Source organism: Brienomyrus brachyistius, chromosome 3 (genome assembly GCF_023856365.1).
Source record: "Brienomyrus brachyistius isolate T26 chromosome 3, BBRACH_0.4, whole genome shotgun sequence".
NCBI lineage: Eukaryota > Metazoa > Chordata > Actinopteri > Osteoglossiformes > Mormyridae > Brienomyrus > Brienomyrus brachyistius.
The window spans coordinates 10,642,619-10,663,751 of record NC_064535.1 but is presented as its reverse complement, the minus strand read 5'-3'; the positions used below and the strand labels follow the sequence as shown (position 1 = coordinate 10,663,751).

The 21,133-nt window shown below is 40.2% G+C and overlaps 1 protein-coding gene across 1 annotated transcript; it reads left to right on the top strand.

The window, feature by feature from the left end:
- The first annotated feature begins 805 nt into the window (after positions 1–805).
- Positions 806–17,605, top strand: eif3s10 (eukaryotic translation initiation factor 3, subunit 10 (theta)). The gene is made up of 21 exons (XM_049006844.1): positions 806–991; positions 2,572–2,762; positions 3,370–3,506; positions 7,806–7,969; positions 8,102–8,301; positions 8,394–8,774; positions 9,206–9,310; positions 10,198–10,296; positions 10,469–10,585; positions 11,840–12,025; positions 12,202–12,549; positions 12,662–12,766; positions 12,900–13,013; positions 13,090–13,212; positions 13,793–13,946; positions 14,596–14,777; positions 15,170–15,261; positions 15,376–15,749; positions 16,182–16,320; positions 16,810–16,991; positions 17,106–17,605. Exons 1-21 carry the CDS (start codon positions 943–945, stop codon positions 17,297–17,299), a joined length of 3,636 nt encoding a protein of 1,211 aa, XP_048862801.1. The 5' UTR covers positions 806–942; the 3' UTR covers positions 17,300–17,605.
- The last annotated feature ends 3,528 nt before the right edge of the window (positions 17,606–21,133 follow it).

Here is a 21,133-nt window from a genome sequence, read left to right as displayed (position 1 = left end):
CTCTCTGTCACCTTCATATTGGATATGGAGGAAGGAAGGACGAATGTATTTTTTTAAGTATTAATAAAAGTACAAATTTTAAAACAATGTTCTGATTATTTCCCTAGCAGTAGTCCTGACAATGGCATCATCTTCTTTAATAGAACCCATTGACAATATTATGCTACACTATTAATTTTAAATGGCACCGATAGTTGGTGAATTAAAACATGTGAACTCCACGAATGTATTGTGGAGGCAGCAATTCAGCGCCCAACCCTGATGTCAGCCATCATAGCATATCCTGTGTCATATACAGTATTAAAATACTGCATCACGAAAAAGACAAGGATCAATAACAAGTTTCTTTTCCAGGTTAGTAAGATGCAATTACCCTTCAATGAAATTTACAAGCATGCTTTGTAAATGTATATAGGCTGTAATTTTATTCAAAACCTCAAGATGTCACCATACATTTGTGTAATATGCATCGCTGGATAAAGGACATGGAAATTATCTCCAGGTTCGCTATTATCCATTTATTTAATGTGATTTTAATGCAAAATTAGGCAAGTGCGCATTATTCTAATATCTAAAATCTCAGATCACACACTTATACTATTCTTTGATTAGTAGCCTACACCATACTTGCTCACGTTGTGCTGAGTTTAGTATACTTACAGTGAGAGTTGTGTATTATTATTATTATTATTATTATTATTATTATTATTATTATTATTACTGACTGTGAATTCAATCTGAAATACCATTCGTCCGCAAACCGCGCTCTAGCGGCGCCGGGGTAGATGGGTAATTTCTTACATCCGGGTACGATTTTCCTGCGTCATTCCCTTTCTGAAGACTTTCATGCAGCGTGCAAGTCGCATTGGTGTGGATGGGTAGTTGATTTAATATATGAACGTATTCTAAACTCAACTATAGCTACAGGAGCAAGTTGCAACAATGCCGGCGTATTTTCAGCGTCCAGAGAACGCTTTGAAGAGAGCTAACGGTGAGCATGCTGGCTCCATTTCTCATTTTCTACTTCCCACCATTCTCTTCTCGACAGCATGGCGGGGAAGCCATGTTGTTAGGAAGAAGCCTAGTCGGGCCTTGCTTGACTTTCAACCTATTTAACTTATAAATTTGTGACAATTTTTCTTTGTCAGTTACTTGGTCAAATTTATGCTGCAGTTAACGCGTTCTCGTATTTTGCTGAGTACTTCTTGATTTCCGTTATCGTGTTGCCTCATTAAATGTCAATTGACCTCCTTTTCTCCCATTTCTTCGGCTATTCAGTTAAGCATTTCAGTACTTAGTGAGAAAACTGAGTATCAGTGAATGTAGTTACTTCACTGGGATTTGGACACGTTATTAAATATGACACGTGGATTGATTATGTCGAGCAAGAGAACGCATTTAGCCGACGCCTTTACTCAAGGCGATAGTGATGTATGGTGCTTCTGCTAAGATAATGTATGGTTTTTAGCACATATATGTACACGATTGGATATTTTACTTGAGCAATTAAAGCTAACTATTGAAATTTTCTGATTATTGGGCAATCCTCTCCCATTTGGTCGATGTTTTAAATGAGCATAAGAGCATTCCCTGAAATATCCTGTAATTGCGTTTGATCTAAATTCATTTAAGATATTTATTCATTTCCAAAGCACGTCAGCAAATGATATTTTGCTTCTAATTTGACCTATGCCATACATTTAATGTTCTTTTTTCCAAAAATCTTTTTTTCTGCCTGGCACAGTTTTTATACTTTAACAAATCGGTTGGTGCATTCTGATGCTGAAACACATTTGTGGTTGCTTGTAGACCTTTCATAATTATAGAATAACCGCATAATCGACGATATGAAAATGCAATTTCTTTCTAAATGTCTTGCACAAACAGCTGGCTGTATTCATCATTTCGCTTTTAAATAAGAATACAAAAAATACATATTCTACTATTTGGCTGTTTCATATGCACAATAATCGTAAATTGTGAAGTCTTCTAAAATTTGGCGCAGAGTGATGTGGGTAATGTCAGTATTTCGGCGCGCGCATGCCCGTGTTCGAGAAGCATACCGCTTTCTGTGCGTTGCCCTCTAACGGTAGTGAAGAAATGTTCCACTTGTGCATGAAGCCACCAGCAGAATTTGCCAGCAGATATTGCTTTAAGAAATGTTTATGGAGTAATATGCACTTTAACTGATGAATTTTGTAGTGATGCATTAGCTGTTTTAGTTATCAAAGAGCTAAAAATGGGGAAATGCTGCAAAGCATCCTGAAACCTTTTGCCCATGATTTACATTAATGTAATGGAACTACCCAACATTCGTACTTGAATTGCATTTAAAATCATTAATGGTAAATGCTAGCCCCAATGTATGCCTTTGTCACTTCTGATTATAATTAACCAGTTCCTCTTTAAAGTTGTACCTTTGTAAGTTGTAAGTAAGGCAATTGTAAAGGTGCAAGATTTCCTTTTCACCTCTTGCATCACTTGACATCCTCAGATTTTTTAATTATTATTATTATTATTTATTATGAGGTTTAAAAAAAACCTATGTATAATCTCATGTATTCTCTCCAGAATTTCTTGAAGTTGGCAAGAAGCAGCCAGCTTTGGATGTTTTGTATGATGTTATCAAGAGTAAAAAACATCGAACATGGCAGAAGATTCACGAGCCCATCATGCTCAAGTACCTGGAGCTCTGTGTCGATCTGCGCAAGAGCCACCTTGCAAAAGAGGGTTTGTACCAGTACAAAAACATCTGTCAGCAGGTGGGTGTGTATCCAATTCCACGCTGTCCTGTATCCTGTTTGAAACTCAAAATTCATGACTTAATTAACTTGTTACAAGTACTTGAGAAAAGTGTCAGGTGGGTTTACTGATCAATATATTACTCAGAATTTGGTTTGCTTGGGAGGAAGCATCATGCTGACATTTTTTCAGTTTAATTCGCATGATCTTGAATCCAGTATCTTCTACAATGGTTGAAACGTGACACATTGTTTTATTAATAAGATAAAATAGAAGTTATAAAGCCATGAATTACGATGTACATCGTTCCAGAATAGAAGGTTATAAATGGTGCAAATTTTGCCATTGTCTAGTATTGGGGACGTCCAGTAAATTTACTCTAATATTGACAAAAGTCAAACTTTTGGCTGATTGTATTTAAAAAAAAAAAAAAAACTTTACATTTTTCAAGTTTGTAGTTTTATTGTATAGTAGATTGTGGTTCTGTGGATGCAAGCGCTGTCATTCTAGAACTGCTTATATAAATGGTGTTGATGTTGAAGTGAATTCTACTGGAACATTGTACCATCTATAGGTAGTTGTTCTAATTCGAAAAGGAAAACAATTCCCATCGTTCTCTTTCAAAAGGTCAACATAAAATCTTTGGAGGATGTTGTCCGAGCCTACCTTAAGCTGGCTGAGGAGAAGACTGAAACTGCTAAAGAAGAGTCTCAGCAGATGGTGCTAGATATTGAAGATCTAGATAACATCCAGACTCCTGAGAGGTACATACTATATGCTTGCATTTCTTCGGTGGGTAAGGCCTTCCCGTATTGCAAGTGTGAATGAAGAGCTACCCATGTGTCTCATCATGTAAGACAATTGTACTGCTTTTTTTGTTTGCTTGTCAGTGCTGTTTAACACTAGATTTACCGAGTTTTTATTCTCTGCTGAGAGTCCCAAGGTGTTTGTCACCCCTGCTGTGATTTTCGCAGGTCTTCAGCCCCATCCTCCTCCTGCTTTTGTTGTGCAAACACACCCATTACCTGTGAGGCCTGGCGCATTTGCATTTTTTACTCAGAGTAGCTCAAATCCAAGGCAGGCTAAACCTCTGTGTGTGACATGGAAACCTTCACAAAAGTCTGCCATATCTATACCAAATATCCCACACGCTGACTGACCTGCAAATATGAAAGACACACATTCACAAAATATATGGAAACACAAGTCTGTGTTATTTATAAAACAAATTGAGTGAAAATAGAATGAAAAGTTGCTAATAGAATGAAATGAATAAAATGAAAACATGCTAACACTTCAGTCTCCAATGCATGTTTGTATATAAATGTCATAAGCTGAGTGAAGTCATGGTCCATGGTTTTTGGCATGCTCATACACATACAGAATAAAATGTCATTTCATTTTCATTGGCCATCACTGAATTATAACGCCAAAAGTGAATTTTGTTTTTGTGTGATCTCTCCAGCTTTGCATGTTTGGCTGTTCACGTTAAAATTGATGTATCCGTGCCTCAGTTCCAGGTTCATCTCTTCGTCATCTTTCTGCCTTTTGTCTCAGTGGTTACTGTCCCACACAGTCTGTCTATCTTTCAAAGTCTGTGTTTGCAGCGTTTGAAAACCCAGTGACCATCATCCCTGTATTTGGCAATGGAGTTCCTTGGCTAGAAGAATCGGAAACAATCTTCTTTTTCCTTTCCACCCTGTAGATGCTTTGTACAGAACGTAGGCATTCACGGCCACCAAGTCCAGCATGTTGTAAAACACAGCTACTGGCCACTTGCTTGTTGCTGCTCGTACTGAATACATGCGCGCCATTCTAAACACTGACGTGGAGAATTCCTCTCCCTGTGCAGTGTCCTTTGCCAATGGAGGAAGTTCACGGCAAACGTTATTCACCATGCCCAGTAAAGTGAAGCAGTCTGTGTGACAGTGACAGTGAGGTGAAGAAATTGTCCATTGTGACATTTCTCCCGTCATCCAGAAATGACTCCATCAGACTCATGACCACGTTCTCTGCCAGCCTTCACCAAGAACTGTGCTGAAAGTTTCACTCCAGGAGAACACATGAACATAGATGTACAGCTGTTCTCGACCAAGGTTCATTGTCCATGCAGTATATTTACATTTACATTTACATTTACAGGATTTGGCAGACGCCCTTAGCCAGAGCGACTTACATAAGTGCTTTGAGACTCTGCAATGAATTTCCGATGCTAGCTCAATAAGGACCCCAGCTACGAATACTATCTCTGAGAACGCCATTGAGTAGTGCAGAATTTTTATTTTATTTTATTTTTTTAAAACACACACCAGAAAAAGAGTCGAGTAAGAATATAGAAGTTCTACGTCAGGTATTTCTGAAAAAGAAAAGTTTTGAGTCGTCGCTTGAAGACATTCAAGGATTCAGCTGTTCGGACATCTAGGGGGAGTTCATTCCATCAATTAGGTGCCAGGACAGAGAAGAGCCGAGATGCGTGTCTTCCTTGTGCCTTGAGGGGAGGTGGGACCAGTCGAGCAGTGCTGGAGGATCGGAGAGATCGTGGTGCAGAGCGGGGTGTGATGAGGTCCTTTAGGTAGGATGGTGCCAGAGAATTTTTGGCTTTGTATGCGAGCATCAGTGTTTTGAATCTGATGCGTGCAGCTACAGGAAGCCAGTGGAGGGAGCGCAGCAAAGGAGTGGTGTGGGAGAACTTGGGAAGGATGAAAACAAGACGAGCAGCTGCATTCTGAATCAGTTGGAGGGGACGGATGGCGCTCAGTGGTAAACCCGCTAGAAGCGAGTTGCAGTAGTCAAGGCGTGAGATGACGAGGGACTGGACGAGTATCTGGGTAGCCTGGGTGGAAAGAAATGGACGTATCCTCCTGATGTTAAAGAGGAGAAACCGACAAGAGCGAGAAAGACTGGTGATATGTGAGGAAAATGACAACCGATCATCTATGGTAACTCCAAGGTTTCTAGCAGAAACCGAAGGACGGATCAGGGAGTTGTCAAAGGAGATCGCAAGGTCCTGGAGGGGGGATGAGTCAGCCGGGATGTAAAGCAACTCAGTTTTACTAGTTTTGAGTTTTAGCTGGTGAGTGGTCATCCAAGATGAGATGTCTGCCAAGCATGTAGAGATCTTAGTGGAGACATGAGTGTCTGAGGGAGGGAAGGAGAGGATGAGTTGAGTGTCATCGGCATAGCAGTGGTAGGAGAAGCCATGTGAGGATATAACTTCGCCAAGAGATTTAGTGTAGAGGGAGAATAGGAGAGGGCCAAGAACCGAGCCCTGAGGGACACCGGTGGAAAGACAACGTGGAGTAGATGTGGATCCATTCCATGTCACTTGGTATATCGCATCCAAGCCGGACAAATTTGGGATCAAGTTCTGGATGGCCACGGATTTGGAGACCAAATACGTCTGCAACGTGTCCCCTAACTTGGGAAAGGACCCCAGTCACCAGAAAAGGGAGAGGCTGGCAGAGAACATGGTCATGAGTCTGATGGAGCCATTTCTGGATGACGGGAGAAATGTCACAACGGACAATTTCTTCACCTCACTGGCACTGTCACACAGACTGCTTCAGCGCAAAACAACACTACTGAGCACAGGGAATAAAGTTTGGTATGAACTTCCTCCAATTTCAAAGGACACTGCACAGCAAGAGGAATTCTCCGCGTCAGTGCTTAGAAGTGGCAGTGTCTCCTTGACAATTTATGCACCTAAAAAAACAAGATTGTGTGTGTTCTGAGTTCCTTGGACCAAGATGTGGCGATCTGTGAAGGCAGAAAGAGGAAACCCAACACGATAACAGACTATAACCACATGAAGGTATGTGAATGTGTGTATAATTTTACATCAGTGCTACAATGTTTTCTGATATGTACTATACAGGCCTATATAGAAAGAAGGTAGAAAAAAGCAAATACACTCATGACTCTCTCTCTCTCTGCTGTTATAGTGTGGTGTAAATGTGTTGGACCAAATGGCGCGCATGTATTCCGTAAGAGCAGCAACATGCAGGTGGCCAGTAGCTGTATTTTACAACATGCTGGACCTGGTGGTGGCAAATTCCTACGTTCTGTACAAGGCATGTACAGGGTGGGAAGGCAAAAGAAGATTATTTTTGAGTCATCTAGCCAAGGAACTCCATTGCCAATTTATGCCACAAAAGGCTATGGGGACAGAGGAAGGCTGCTGCTGTGCCAGGACTTGTATGGACAACTCAGTGTCAGGTACAGGAGAACTGCAACAGAAACCGCAGCAGGTTTACCAGTGCAAAGTGTTACAAATTCACTTGCGCCAAATGCAGGGATGATGGTCACTGGGTCTGCAAACACTGCAAAGTTTGAAACACTCAATTTTTTTTATAAATAAAACAGACTTGTGCTTCCATATATTTTGTGAATGTGTGTCTTTCATATTTGCAGGTCAGTCAGCATGTGGGATATTTGGTATAGATATGGCAGACTTTTGTGAAGGTTTCCATGTCACACACAGAGGTTTAGCCTGCCTTGGATTTTAGCTGCTCTGAGTAAAAAAATGCAAATGTGCCAGGCCTCACAGGTAATGGGTGTGTTTGCACAACAAAAGCAGGAGGACAATGGCCCAAGAAACTCTCAGCAGGGATGCTAGTAGGTGTTAGGCCCAGGGAATTTACGCAAATTTGCGTAGATTTGGCAGTTCTAGTGTTAAGTGCACTTGTCTCCATTAGCTACATGTCAGATTGTTAGGTTAATTAAGCTCAGACTTCTGCAATGGAGGCGGCTTTGGCTTGCCGACTAAGTGGGATGGGGTGTAGGTCATGCTGGATGCTCTCCCATTTATGGCTCTGAAAGCTTGTACCAAGGAGATACAATGCCACTTTTTTTTTTGCATGATTAAGGTCTTTTTGACTCCTCCCATGTTTTCTCTCTTATCTGCCCTCTTTCTGTACTCAAAGTGAAAGCCGGGTGTGTCACATGAACACCCATGACAAACTTTGTAGTATGTTTGCAGTCATTTTATCTTACATAAGTGTTGCATGAGGATGAAACTTTCCAGCTTCTTGGTTTTATAGGTTGTGGTGTTTTGATTTTTGCAGCGTGTTGCTGAGTGCAGTTAGTGGGGAGGACACTCAGGACCGTACAGACAGGCTGCTGCTCACTCCCTGGGTAAAATTTCTCTGGGAATCCTATCGCCAGTGTCTGGATTTACTTCGCAATAACTCCAAGGTTGAGCGCCTGTACCATGATATTGCCCAGCAAGGTGAACATTTGTCCTGTTCGCTTGTTAGTGTACAGTATGTGCCTGTCACAAATTGAATAGATTAGAGGTGTGATAGAAATCGCAGCCTTGGCTTGTATTGAATTTTTGATTTTTTTTTTCTTGTTTTAACAGCATTTAAATTCTGCCTTCAGTATACACGCAAGGCTGAGTTTCGCAAGTTGTGCGATAATTTGCGCATGCATCTAGGCCAGATACAGAGGCATCACAACCAGAGCACAGCGATTAACCTAAACAACCCAGAAAGTCAGTCCATGCACTTGGAAACGCGTCTGGTCCAGCTGGATAGTGCCATAAGCATGGAGCTCTGGCAGGTGTGTAACTCGGACATTCCACCTTTGGGACTTATCATCCACAATTAGCTCCTCTAATATTAAGCTTTTTTTTTTTTTCTTTTCTTTCTTAGGAAGCTTTCAAAGCGGTGGAAGACATCCATGGTCTTTTTGCCTTGTCTAAGAAGCCCCCCAAACCTCAGCTGATGGCAAACTATTACAATAAGGTTTCAACTGTTTTCTGGAAATCGGGGAATGCACTCTTCCATGCCTGTACCCTTCACCGACTCTACCACCTCTCCAGAGAGATGAGAAAGAATCTTACTCAGGATGAAATGCAGAGGATGTCTACAAGGGTGCTTCTTGCCACCTTGTCTATTCCCATCACCCCCGAGCGCACAGACATCGCCCGTCTCTTGGACATGGATGGAATAATTGTGGAGAAACACAGACGCTTGGCTACACTCCTCGGCCTCCAGTCTCCTCCCACCCGTCTCAGCCTGATCAATGACATGGTTAGCAGATCAGCTGAATATTATAGCTGTATGTTTGTGCGCATGTATTACCATTGAATTGAATAAGTATAATTTTTGTGAAATTCATCCTGAATGCCCTTATTATCCAGTCTCCTCAACTAGGGCATAATAGACAATGAATCCTTCGGTATTGATACAGTCGCAAATTTTTAAAGAACCAAAATGCTGGCTGTGGTATATAGTATTCCTTATACTAAATATTGAAGAAGTGTGTACAAACGCTGTTGAATTTCTGGTGGTTTTGTTACTCATTGCCCTTTCATTCAATGTGATGCCTTGATTTTCAACCTGGAATGGGCACAGTTCTGCCTGGCCAGGCGTAGAGCAGTGTGTCTTCTGCATAGGAAAGCGGAGGGATTTGCTGCAAAGCTGTTGCAAGCAGTTAATATTGTCTTCTACTTTTTCTTTAGGTGAGATTTAATCTGCTACAGTATGTTGTTCCGGAGGTGAAAGAGCTCTACAATTGGCTGGAAGTGGATTTTCACCCCCTCAAGTTATGTGGAAGGGTAATAAAGGTGAGTGACGCATTTTTCTGAAAAGACCAGATATCCAAGTGATATTCTGCCATGAATTCAGTTTATCAGACTGGGTTTCCCCCTATTCGGTGTTATATAATGCAAGGTGTGAAACAGTGGTGATCTGTATGTACGTGCGTAAAGTATGTTTATAAATGTATGAAATACCGTGAAGTTGGTTTTGTGGATCTCTGCTTACATTTTTGAGCTGCTAGTTTATTTAGAGAAAAGTCGTCCATATTACTTTATAAATTGAAGCTTCCATATTTTAATCTTCTGACTATTGTGCTCTAAAGCTGATCACATTAATATACTAATTGCCATTTCATCTGATTGCACTACATCTGAGCTGGGGAGGTTGATTATATAAAGTTTAAATGTTTGCATGCCTGACAAGTTCTTTCCCAGAATAAGTGCCGTTATTTTTAAGAATGTAGGAATAAATAAATGACAGAAAGGTTACTTGGGTCATGATTGCTGTTCCAATGGTTTTATTGAAATTCTTTGCTTCCAGAAAGATTTGTCCTTTTAATGTGAATCCCCTTTTTTTTCGTAGACTTAAATTAATAAGTAGTCTAAACTGCAGGAAAAAATGACTGCTGAGTCCACACCAATTATAGCAAGCAGCTCAGGACAACTTGATATTTTAGTGTTCTGGAGCAGCCAATCTAGTCTGAGCATTTGTGTCTCTGCACAGTGGGGTTGTTTTGGTGCCTACCATTAAGTTTGTAAAATTGTGTGTTTATTGGTCAGAAATAGGCTTTGTCCTGTAACTAATTGCTTTGTCTTTCAGTATATGCCACTACTGCCTTATTGTTAATGATGACTCTCAGTTGGTTCAGTATGCGTTGATCTTTAACCATTGCAACTTTTTTTTTTGTGGATAGGTTCTGAACTGGATTAAAGACCAAGCTGAAAAGGAGTTGGACCTTCAACAGTATGTTCCTCATCTACAAAACAACACCATCCTTCGCCTTTTGCAGCAGGTGAGATATTGGTGTCCAGAAACCTGCTTATACTATAGCTGGTATAATTCTAGGGCACTGCGCAAGAAATGGTGCAAGATATTGTTAATTAAAAGAACCTTTTGAATATTACATTAATTGTCCATTCTCTAATTGGAAATATTTTGTTTGTGTTTTTTTTTTTTTTTTACAGGTTGCTCAGATTTATCAGAGCATTGAGTTTAGTCGCTTGGCTTCCTTGGTTCCTTTTGTGGATGCTTTTCAGTTGGAACGTTCCATTGTTGATGCTGCACGACACTGTGACTTGCAGGTAAAGTACCGATATAGTTCTCCATCTCATTGTCTGTACATTCTTTTCAAGTAATTAATTCTTTTCCTGAAGTGATGTCAGGAATAAGTGTCGCTTTTGGAAGTAGAAAAAGTATGGCATTTGCAGGCAGTATCGTGTTTTTATGACAGGTCTCCGCCCCAGTACGATAGGAAACCACAGCTTGGCATCCTCCAGCATCATATTTGCTATTTTCCAACAGCCTGTAGTATTTGCCTTAGATCCCAGATTAGCGTTAGCAAACTGAGACAATGGTTATGGTTAGAAAAAGTATGGCATTTTGAGGCAACATCATGTGTTTTTATGACTTGGCTACTCCCCCGTAGGACAGGAAACCACAATTTTAGCATGCTTTTGTAGCATTTTTCCCACTTGCCGACTGTAGGTAGTATTACTCTACGGACCCAAATTAGGGTTAGGGTTGGCACACTGAGGCTAGGGTTACGGTTAGAAAAAGTGTGGCATTTTGAGGCATCATCATATGTTTTTATGACAGGTCTGCTTCCCTATAGGATAGGACACCATAATTTAGCATGCTTTTGTAGTATATATACTACTTCTCAACAGCCCGTAGTATTGCCCTAAGCCCCCAAATTAGGGTTGGCAAACTGAGGCTAGGGTTAGAAAAAGTATGGCATTTTCAGGCATCAACATGTGTTTTAATGACTGGTCTGCTCCCCCGTAGGATAGGAAGCAACAATTTAGCATGTTTTTGTAGCAGATTTCCAACTTGCCAACTGTAGGTAGTATTGCCCTAAGGCCCCAGATTAGGGTTATGGTTAGCAAACTGAGGCTAGGGCTAGGGTTAGGGTTAGAAAAAGTGGCATTTTGAGGCATCAACATGTGTTTTTTTGACGGGTCTGCTTTCCTATAGGATAGGACACCATAATTTAGCATGCTTAGGTAGCATATTTCCAACTTGCCAACTGTATAGTAAGACAAAATAACTCTTCCATTAGTATCGGGTTTGCAATAAGCTTTTTCAAACATTGTAGACTTAAAAAAAAAAAAAAAAAAAAAAAATATATATATATATATATATATATATATATATATATATATATATATATATATATAATTTAATATAATATAAAAAATTTTATATATATATATATATATATATATATATATATATATATATATATATAAATAATAATATCTTACAAATATTCAGTACAAGATTCTTACTGATTGCATAAAATCAACTTTTTTTTGTTTTTCTGCTATTTGTACCAGGTACGGATTGACCACACATCTTCCACCCTTAGTTTTGGTTCAGACTTGAACTATTCTACCAAAGAGGATTCTCCAGTGGGTCCTTTCTTGCAAAACATGCCTTCAGAGCAGATCAGAAATCAGCTTACCGCAATGTCATCCTCCCTGGCCAAAGCTATTCAGATCATTAAGCCTGCCTCCATTCTGGTATGTGCAAAAACATCCATGGCCATCCTTGGCTACTTTTTTTTAAAGTCTAAATTAACACTGCATATTATAAGCAGTGACTCTGAGTTAATGTACAGCACTTTATAAGGTTCCAAGCTCTGTAAAAACTTATTTGAATTCAGAGGTTGTCTGATGCACTTTTTGTATTGAAACAGCAAGAGCATGAAGAACAAAGCCAGCAGGCCATAGCTGCTTATTTGAAAAATGCCCGCAAGGAGCACCAGCGTATCCTTGCTCGCCGGCAAACCATAGAGGAGCGTAAAGAGCGACTTGAGAGTCTGAACATTCAAAGAGAAAAAGAAGAACTGGAGCAGCGTGAAGCCGAGATGCAAAAGGTTCGCAAGGCTGAGGAGGAGAGGTTGCGTCAGGAGGCCAAAGAACGAGAGAAGGAACGCATCATGCAGGAGCATGAACAGATCAAGAAGAAGACTGTGCGGGAACGGCTGGAGCAGATCAAGAAAACGGAACTGGGTGCCAAAGCCTTCAAGGACATAGACATTGAGGTACATCAGTGCTGTCGTGTTTGTTGGACAGTCGTCCCTCCACTGCAACCCACCGCCACTTGAGTGGTAAGAGCAGCCGAAATAACCCTGTGTTTTGTCCATCTATGTGTAGGACCTGGAGGAGCTCGATCCAGACTTCATAATGGCCAAGCAGGTGGAACAGCTGGAGAAGGAGAAAAAAGAGCTGCAAGAACGTTTGAAAAACCAGGAGAAGAAGGTGAGGATAAGTCAGCTTAATGTGAAATGACTGCACTTGTGAAAAGCAGCCGGATAAGTTCGGTCTGTCTGATGTATTGGAAGCCTTTTATTTGGCCTTATTTTAAAAAGTTTGTTAAATTGTCATTTCCTAGATTGACTATTTTGAGAGAGCCAAGCGCCTTGAAGAAATCCCCTTAATTAAAAAAGCATATGAGGAACAACGTATAAAGGACATGGAGTTATGGGAATTACAAGAAGAAGAAAGGGTAAGAATTCCTCCACTGGGAACAATGTCAATGAATATGAAACATTCAGTAATTAATTACTGGTTGTTTATGTTAGATCCTCAACATGAAAGTTGAACGTGAGAAGGCACTGGAACACAAACAGAGAATGTCCCGGATGATGGAGGACAAGGAGAACTTTGTATCCAAGATTACTGCTGCTCGAAGCTTTATTTATGAGGTAGTTTCATCCTCTTTGTTTTTGAGTCATTGTTCTGGACTGTTTTGTATACGTTTCCAAAGTTTGCATATGAATATCTTTGGATTGAAGTCACCAAGCTAAATAGGAGTCTTGCCACTCAAATTTTGCTACTTTTCCTACAGTATTTTATATGGCCATGGGAGCTATGAGTAATACCTCAAATTACAAATCCTGAAAACCTTTCTCTAAATTCCATTCTTGTACATACAAATTAAAATGGTGTGCTGCTAGACTTTTATTATCCCGTGTGTTTTTAAAATAAAGGGTTAATTTTATTTTTAATTCGCAATATAAATTTGTGCCCCTACTAATTGGCGTCACTGCACTTTTAAGGGACAGATCTACTATAATGCTTGTTTTTCACTTTTCTCATTCTCTGTGCTGATATCTACTTTATCTCGTTGAAATGCATTACAGTTCTAACCTGACTTGCGATTCATGCCAGTTTAGTATTGGTCAGTATTGCATGTTTTCAGTCCTTTCTGCTTAAAGTGGGAAAACACTGAATCTTCAGAGTTTTTATCCTGTCTTATTTGTATGCTTAAAATTTGTGTTGTAGGAAAAGCTTAAACAGTTTCAAGAACGGCTGGTGGAAGAGAGGAAAAGGCGGTTAGAAGACAGGAAAAAGCAGCGTAAAGAGGACCGGCGCAATGCATACCATAGGCAGAAAGAGGAAGAAGCACAAAGAATTCATGAAGAAAAGCTGAAAAAAGGTCAGGTGCATTCTACAATTGGTCTGCGTTGCTCATCTCCTTTTGTTGAAGTGAAGGTTGCCGTTTGAGTCTGTTATGACTGCACCGTAATGTGGAGTGTTGACAAACTGAGCAGACGAGCAGGCTATAAATCAGACAAGTGGCCATTCCATTTTCTGTGTTTTAACACTTTACATTTCAACGTTTTCTTAATCATTTGCTTGTGGCCCTTTCTTACTAGAATGTATCTAGAATTTCTTCCTGGGGTGTGTCTGGAAATAATTGGGATATCCTGCATTAAATAAAGATGTAGCTTGAATTGTTTTCCTCCTGCTTTAAACTATGCATGGGTACTTTATAAAGCACAGTGCAGCGAGTAACTTTTTAGCTATTATATAAATTGATGAATGTGCTTTAAAAACATTTGCTTCTACTGTATTGTATTGTTGTCCATTGTGACGCTGACAGCTTACTGACTCGTTTACTGAAGTATCCCAAATGGAATCCTGACTGAAATTCTTGTGGTTGATGTCCTCGGGTGTATTGAGTGACTTGACTTACACACTCGCTTTTCTTTACTTTTATTATTGGGCGTCTTACCTGCAGGGTTTTCCTAGGCTGTTGTGGTTTGTTACTAATACATCGACGATACGTTGATTTGTGCTGGCAGAACGAGAGGAGCGGGAGCGAATAGAGCAAGAGCAACGTGAAGAGGAAGAAAGGGAGTACCAGGAGCGCCTGCGTAAGCTAGAGGAGCAAGAAAGGAAGCAGCGCGCCCGACAGCAGGAAATCGAGGAGCGGGAGCGTCGCCGCGAGGAAGAGAGGAGAGTCCCCGAGGAAAAGCACAGCAAGGTAGCTAAACAAAATCTCAGGCTGAACCCGAGGGAGCATTTTAAAGTTTAAATGTAAAAACGGATCTCTAGAAACACGTATGTGATGAATGTTAGAAATGGACGTCTGTAAAGGCTGTTGACAACACGGATGCCTTTTCTTTATATATACGCTTGTTAAAATGTAATTTCGGAAAACGTGTTTAATGTAGTGTATCTGCGTGGATTTCTGACTGGCTAACTGCGAAGCAACAAGTCACAATTCAGCTGTATTTCAGGTTATGTTGGTACGTGCTGCTGAGTGGGGATTAATACAGATTTAGGAAATGCACAGTGGATTTGGATGGTTGGGGGTACATGGCTGACAGACATTTGTTTTGGAGAGCGCCCAGCTAAAAAGGAATTTCTTTATAGGATACTCCGCACTGGCCAGAAAAAGAAGAGGGAGGTTGGCGGAAGAGGACAGTGGAGGGAGAATCTGATTGGCGTCGCCCTGTGCCTGAACGGTGAATTTGAATTCATGTAATCTCGTTGCACAAATGAGATGAATGTCCTGAATGTATTCCATGCTTATTCAGAATCGCATTATTGAACGCATTTACGGGTTGATTCTCCAATAGAGATTGGCGCCAAGAAAATCGAGAGGAAGATAAAGCCAACTTACAAAGAGATGAAGAAAAAGAACCACCCTTCAGACGGGGAGATGGTCCTCGCAGGGGGGGGGGCGACGACCGAGTGCTGAGGAGAGGTTTCGATGAGGATCGCGGGTCGCGTCGTGGTCTGGATGAGGACCGGGGTCCTAGAAGAGCTCTGGATGACGACAGAGGTCACAGGAGAGGGCTGGATGAAGATCGTGGACCCAGGAGAGGCTTTGATGATGACCGTGGCCCACGAAGAGGGATGGACGAAATGAGGGGTCCAAGACGAGGGGCTGATGATGAAGGATCCTGCCATGGGGATGATGCCAGACCTTGGAAACCCCTTAGCAGGCCAGGTAAGCTTCCTGCTGGCATTTGGATGAAGTCCAGCAGGACCGAAACATTCAGTTGGGCACATAAGGAACAAATCATAATTGGTACATTTTATGAATAGAAAGTTCAGTGGAAAGTAATTATTTAAATTTGATCACTTAGAGCAAAGCATAAGCAAGTTTTGCTCTAAGCAAGTCAAGCAAGTTTTAAGCAAGTTAAAATTTTAGTACATTTTTGGTTTTTATGGAAGTTTTAGCTCTATGTGTGGCTGAAAAATGGTGCTTGATAGCATTTGGTTTCCTTTATATTACGACCAAGGAACCTACATAACATGAAGGTCATATACTGGGAAGTAAACACACGTGCTGGAAGCAGGCAGTACGAGGTGTTCACTGTACAGAAAATGCTTTGTGGCTTTGCTGAAATTGAGACTTGCGTTTCATGCTAATTCAAAGGTGGCTGGAGGGAGAGGGAGAAGGCCCGTGAAGAGAGTTGGGGACCTCCTCGTGATGACGGGAACAATGATGAAGGAGGTGAACGAGAGCGAGATGAACGAGAAGACGTGGATCGTTTCAGGGAGCGCAGGCCTCAACGGTGAGAATATAATTGCAGATTTATGCAATATAGCAAAATCATTGTGCCACCATATGTTTCATTTACGTTGAGTCTTTGTAGCCTTGATTTGATTTGGAAATGCAGATTCCCTGTTGAGTGTTCCTTTTTCTTAAATTAAATCTATAACCAGCCCCATCTATCCCTAGGATAGTCTCAAGCATATGCTAATATAAGTGGATAAGTAGTTATTGGACATCGATGATTTTAGTAAAATACTTGGATACTGTTCAGTTGTCTGTTAGAAGTGTATTCACCTGTAATTTTCCTCTTTTTTTTTAACCATTGGTTTCTGCAGTAAGATGCTAATTTTTTTTTCTTTTGGAAATTAAATGGGTATTTTCACAAGTTACCTTTTATCGAAGTCTACCCAAACTTCAGAAATACAACTGGTTGATAAAGATAAAAAAAAAAAAAAGGATTTATCAAGGACTATTGGCATGACACTTATTGTCTTGGATTGTGTTCCAGTGAGGAAAGTGGTGGAGGCTGGAGGCGTGGTGGTACTGAAGATGCTTCCAGTTGGCGAGAGAGTCGGCGTGAACGTGAAGAATTTGACCGTGATGATCGTCGTGGAGACCGTGATCGCCGGGACGTAAGAGAGCGGAAGGAAGATCGGGAACTCAGAGCCCCAACAAGAGAAAATGAAGAAGGTTGGATAGCTGTCTGTTACAGCAACATTTGTTAGACCTGTTGTGCAAGTTGGAATACTACTTCCCCTGCATTTGTCTGGTCATTAAGGTATCTAATGCTCTTTGTGCATATAGGTGTTTCTTGGCGACGTAATGAAGAGAAGAGGGATGATCGCAGAGAAGATCGGGAAACCCCTGCGAAGGCTCCACCCAGGGAAAGAGACCGTGATGGAGAAAGGAGTTCTTGGCGTTCAGACAAAGATAAAGATAACCCCCGCCGGACCAAGAATGAGACCGACGACGAGGGATGGACCACTGTCCGCCGCTGAGATGTCTGACAGTTGTCTCTTGTCAAAGTGGTTCACAGCCCTATTTTTTTTCCCCCTCATCAGTTATGAAATTTATAAAAAAAATGATGTATTGCTAAAACAGCCATTTCATTCAAGATTCTTCTGCTTTGGTAGGATACTGCATTAATCTCCCTATCTAGTTTGTGGGTTATCCTTGTGAGAGGGTTAATAATCCTTTGTATTCAGTAGTTTTAAAATGTATCGACTGCCTATGCATTGCTGCTTACAGGTGTGCTAACTGTGTTGCTTCCCTTAATCTGACATTAAATAAAGTAATTTACTCAACATTTTTGTTTATTTCTTGGTTTTCTGCATGTAGTGAGTGTTGTGACTAAGCACAATTCAAGTATGGCTTAAGTGATGCACGATATAGGCTGCATATTTATATCATTCCTGCATGTTAGTGTTACTTTACGTTTTTTGTGTTATTTGGTATGATTTGATGAATATTTTTTTTGGGGGGTCTTGGAACGCTCAGCGCTTGTTTGCTTTATGCCATTTTGGTTTATGAAAAGTTACATAGGAATGTTGTGCTTTTGAAATGTGTGGGATGCCTGCACTAAGTACTTCTGAAATGTGTAGAACTTGAAGAGCATAGTCAGAATCCCCACATCCACCTGAATTCTCACAAGCCTAGTGTCCTCCGTTACCAGGGTGATGCATGTTCTGAAGGATCTCCCTGTGGTTCTCGCAAATTACTGAATGTTAATGCCCACTCAAGAGGCTATGTAGTATGGTATGTTGTAAATCGAGCTATTATGGAAGCCAGAGACACTTGCATTGGAATGACTGCAGGGCTGTAGGAACTCTCCAGGGATGCTGAAAACAGAATAACGAAGGTGTGTTGTGGTTAATGTCGTATGGAGTAAAGTACCTGGAGAGGAAGAATTGTCAGAAGTGGTCTGTAGCGCAGCAGGTTTGGACTCTATTCAGAAACTTACTGGTTCCTGGGGCCGGCAAACAGATGCCGCTGTTGGGCCCCTGATGGAGACTAGTTTTTTATTTAGGGGTTCTGATAGTACTTCATGCTGACATCCTGGCTGACCTTGCACTGTGCCTTCAAGCTTGATCTTGTTCTAATATTTGTCTCTGTCTTATGGAGAGGAAGATGGTACAGGGTTAGTATACATTTAGTATCATTCTGTAAATCAAGGGAGATGGACCTTATGTTTAGAAAGGGGGACTAGAGGGTGTGTCCACACGTCTCGACACTCCAGGGAAAGTTTATGCCAGATTCCAGCCATTGGTTGAACGTAGGGTTCAGGAAGGATAATATAGTATAATATAGGTTCTAGCCTGGCCAAAGTTAGTGGACCAACTATTCCCTGATTTTAATTTAATCCTTAATTCTAGAGTATGTTTTATGTGCATATAAACTAATACTTGAAGGGTAATGCCAAAGATTTAGAAGACATTTAGAAGCAAAAGTCAGCTAAAGTTGTGAAATACACCCCCAGAAGCCTCCTTTTTGGATAGAGTAATACCTCAGTCATTAGGAAAGCTTTCCAGTGCCTTTACTTCCCCAGATGTCTGAAGGAGGTCTGAATACCACCAGTAGTACAGAAAATGTCTTGCTCATTGTGTAACATGTTACATCAGGTTTAGCAGCACCACAAAGCACTGCAGAGAGTGGGGCAGAGCATTTACTGCATTACAGGCATATATTTCACAGCAGTCCATATATATATATATATGCACACTGCCTTAAAATGCCTAACCACATTATAATGGGCTCCACTCTCCATTCACAGCTACTTTTCTCTTTGTACATTAAGCACTCTGTATCACAAACACATGCAGAGTAACAGACCCCTGAATAAATGCTTTTACGATGGACAATGTCACATTATTTAACCCGTTCCCAATTTTGAACAAATACCCTGGTCATCTTTTTAAAAAAATATATATATTCTACATGGATTTACCCGTGTTATTGTTTACTGCAGTATGTTTTATATTCATAATTAAAATATCTGTCCACTTGGTCTGCAGAAAAGCCACAAATAAGTATTGTGCTTATATAAACCTGACAATAAATAATACCTTGGATTTCTCAAGTTGCGACACAATCCCTCCCACGCCTCCTGAGTCAATGCCTTCCTTTTTTGTGCTTGGATTGAATATACATTATCTTAACCTGTAGCTTTTTCCACTACATATTTTTTCGATCAGACGAATCTATTTTGACCCATATTTTCCTTGATATGCGCCTCGTGATCTGAGTAACAAATTCTGAAGTATAAGTTTCAGATTGAGGCTGGGAGGTTTTGCACATGTTTTATTTGACTTTAAATCAGAACGTACAATTAAAGTCATGAAATATGCAGTGCTACTGTGCCACCATCATAATGATGTCCATTGTTTTGTTGTAAGGGAGAATTGCACCTGCATGTGGCTCAAATTAATCACAAACGATTTAATTAGAATCTTTTAAATTTTGTCAGTTTAAGGGGGACAAGGCACAATGCTAATGCTCATGTAGCACTTTAAAATTTTGCCACTTAGAGAAACATTTCCAGGCAGTGATTATGGTTATGTAGTCAATTCATATTAATGCTCTAATAATTTCATTTTTCCTTTTATGTTAGGAGATGTTTGAGGAACATCTGCCTAACAAGAAATGGAAATACCTGATGGTAGCACTTCTAGACAATGTTAGGTTTGTGTTCTGCGCACCTCTCCAACGTTAAAGTTTCCTACAAACATTTGGAAACTTTCAATTTAACAAATCAGGTTGGTCATATCACTGCTAATTAAGCCTTTCTTTTGGCTTTCAATTTCAATACAATTCAAAATAATCAAATGTATAAAAGTGTAACTGGCTATACTCTTCACAGACTAATTCCATTAACACAACACAATTTAAAAAATTAAATATAATCTCAAACATAGCCACTGATATTTCTTACACAGAATATGTTAGACACATGGAAAGCTGATATTTATTAACATAACATTTATAATATTTGGTCATACACATTATAATTAATATTATAATGAGATATAATAAAAGCATCTGTAGCACAGCACTATAGTATGTAAATAGGCTAATAAGGAATAAGGCTAATTTACACACAGAAACAGAATGTTTGCATATGCTTACAGCTGTTAAATGAAACCCTGGTGTTAGTGAGGAACAGGTGTTTCAGTTTATTTCTTGAGGTAACCTGTATTGTCCATTTCATATTTTTACTTAATGTCTACATCTGTGAAAGTTAGGGTATGCAGTTTTAATCCGATACACTTTTTGTCAAATTCAGCAAATTTCTCCAAACAGTCTGCTAGTGTTCTGTGTGTGTGCTGAAATAAAACCCAGTGTTTCTAAGCAGCCCCGACAAAGTGGCTTGGATCAAACCAAACAACACAATCCCACCTCTTTACTTCAGGCATCCCGCCGAAGCCTCTAGTTTTGCCAACTAATTTTCAGGGGAATTTTCTAACGGACAGCTAGCGGTTTGTGAGGAGAAATTTCCTGAATTTGACAAAAAGTGTATCTGATTTAAATTGCATAAACTACCTTTAAACTGAAAACAAATAATTTTTTAAATGAGATAGTGTCCAAGTATTTAACCAAAGGCACTTCATGTGAAACGCATAGAATTTGCAACTAAATTTTCAATGCTGTCATGCCATAGACCTCAAATTCTCAAGGAGTTCCACTTTAACGTTTAAACTCCTGAAGCAAGTCCTTCAAAAATGTGGAACACCATATCAAACAATGGTATGGGGATAAAGGATAGTGAACTTCTTACAATGCATTATGCAAGAACATCACATTATGTAATAAATCGATAGAATGTAACAAACTGAATG

Bases quoted from the DNA above. Each gene is read 5' to 3' on its own strand.
- eif3s10 (XM_049006844.1), top strand. From the start codon at position 943: ATGCCGGCGTATTTTCAGCGTCCAGAGAACGCTTTGAAGAGAGCTAAC. The intron at 12,767-12,899 runs GTGAGGATAAGT...GTCATTTCCTAG, and splicing joins TGAAAAACCAGGAGAAGAAG to ATTGACTATTTTGAGAGAGC. The intron at 13,014-13,089 runs GTAAGAATTCCT...TGTTTATGTTAG, and splicing joins AATTACAAGAAGAAGAAAGG to ATCCTCAACATGAAAGTTGA.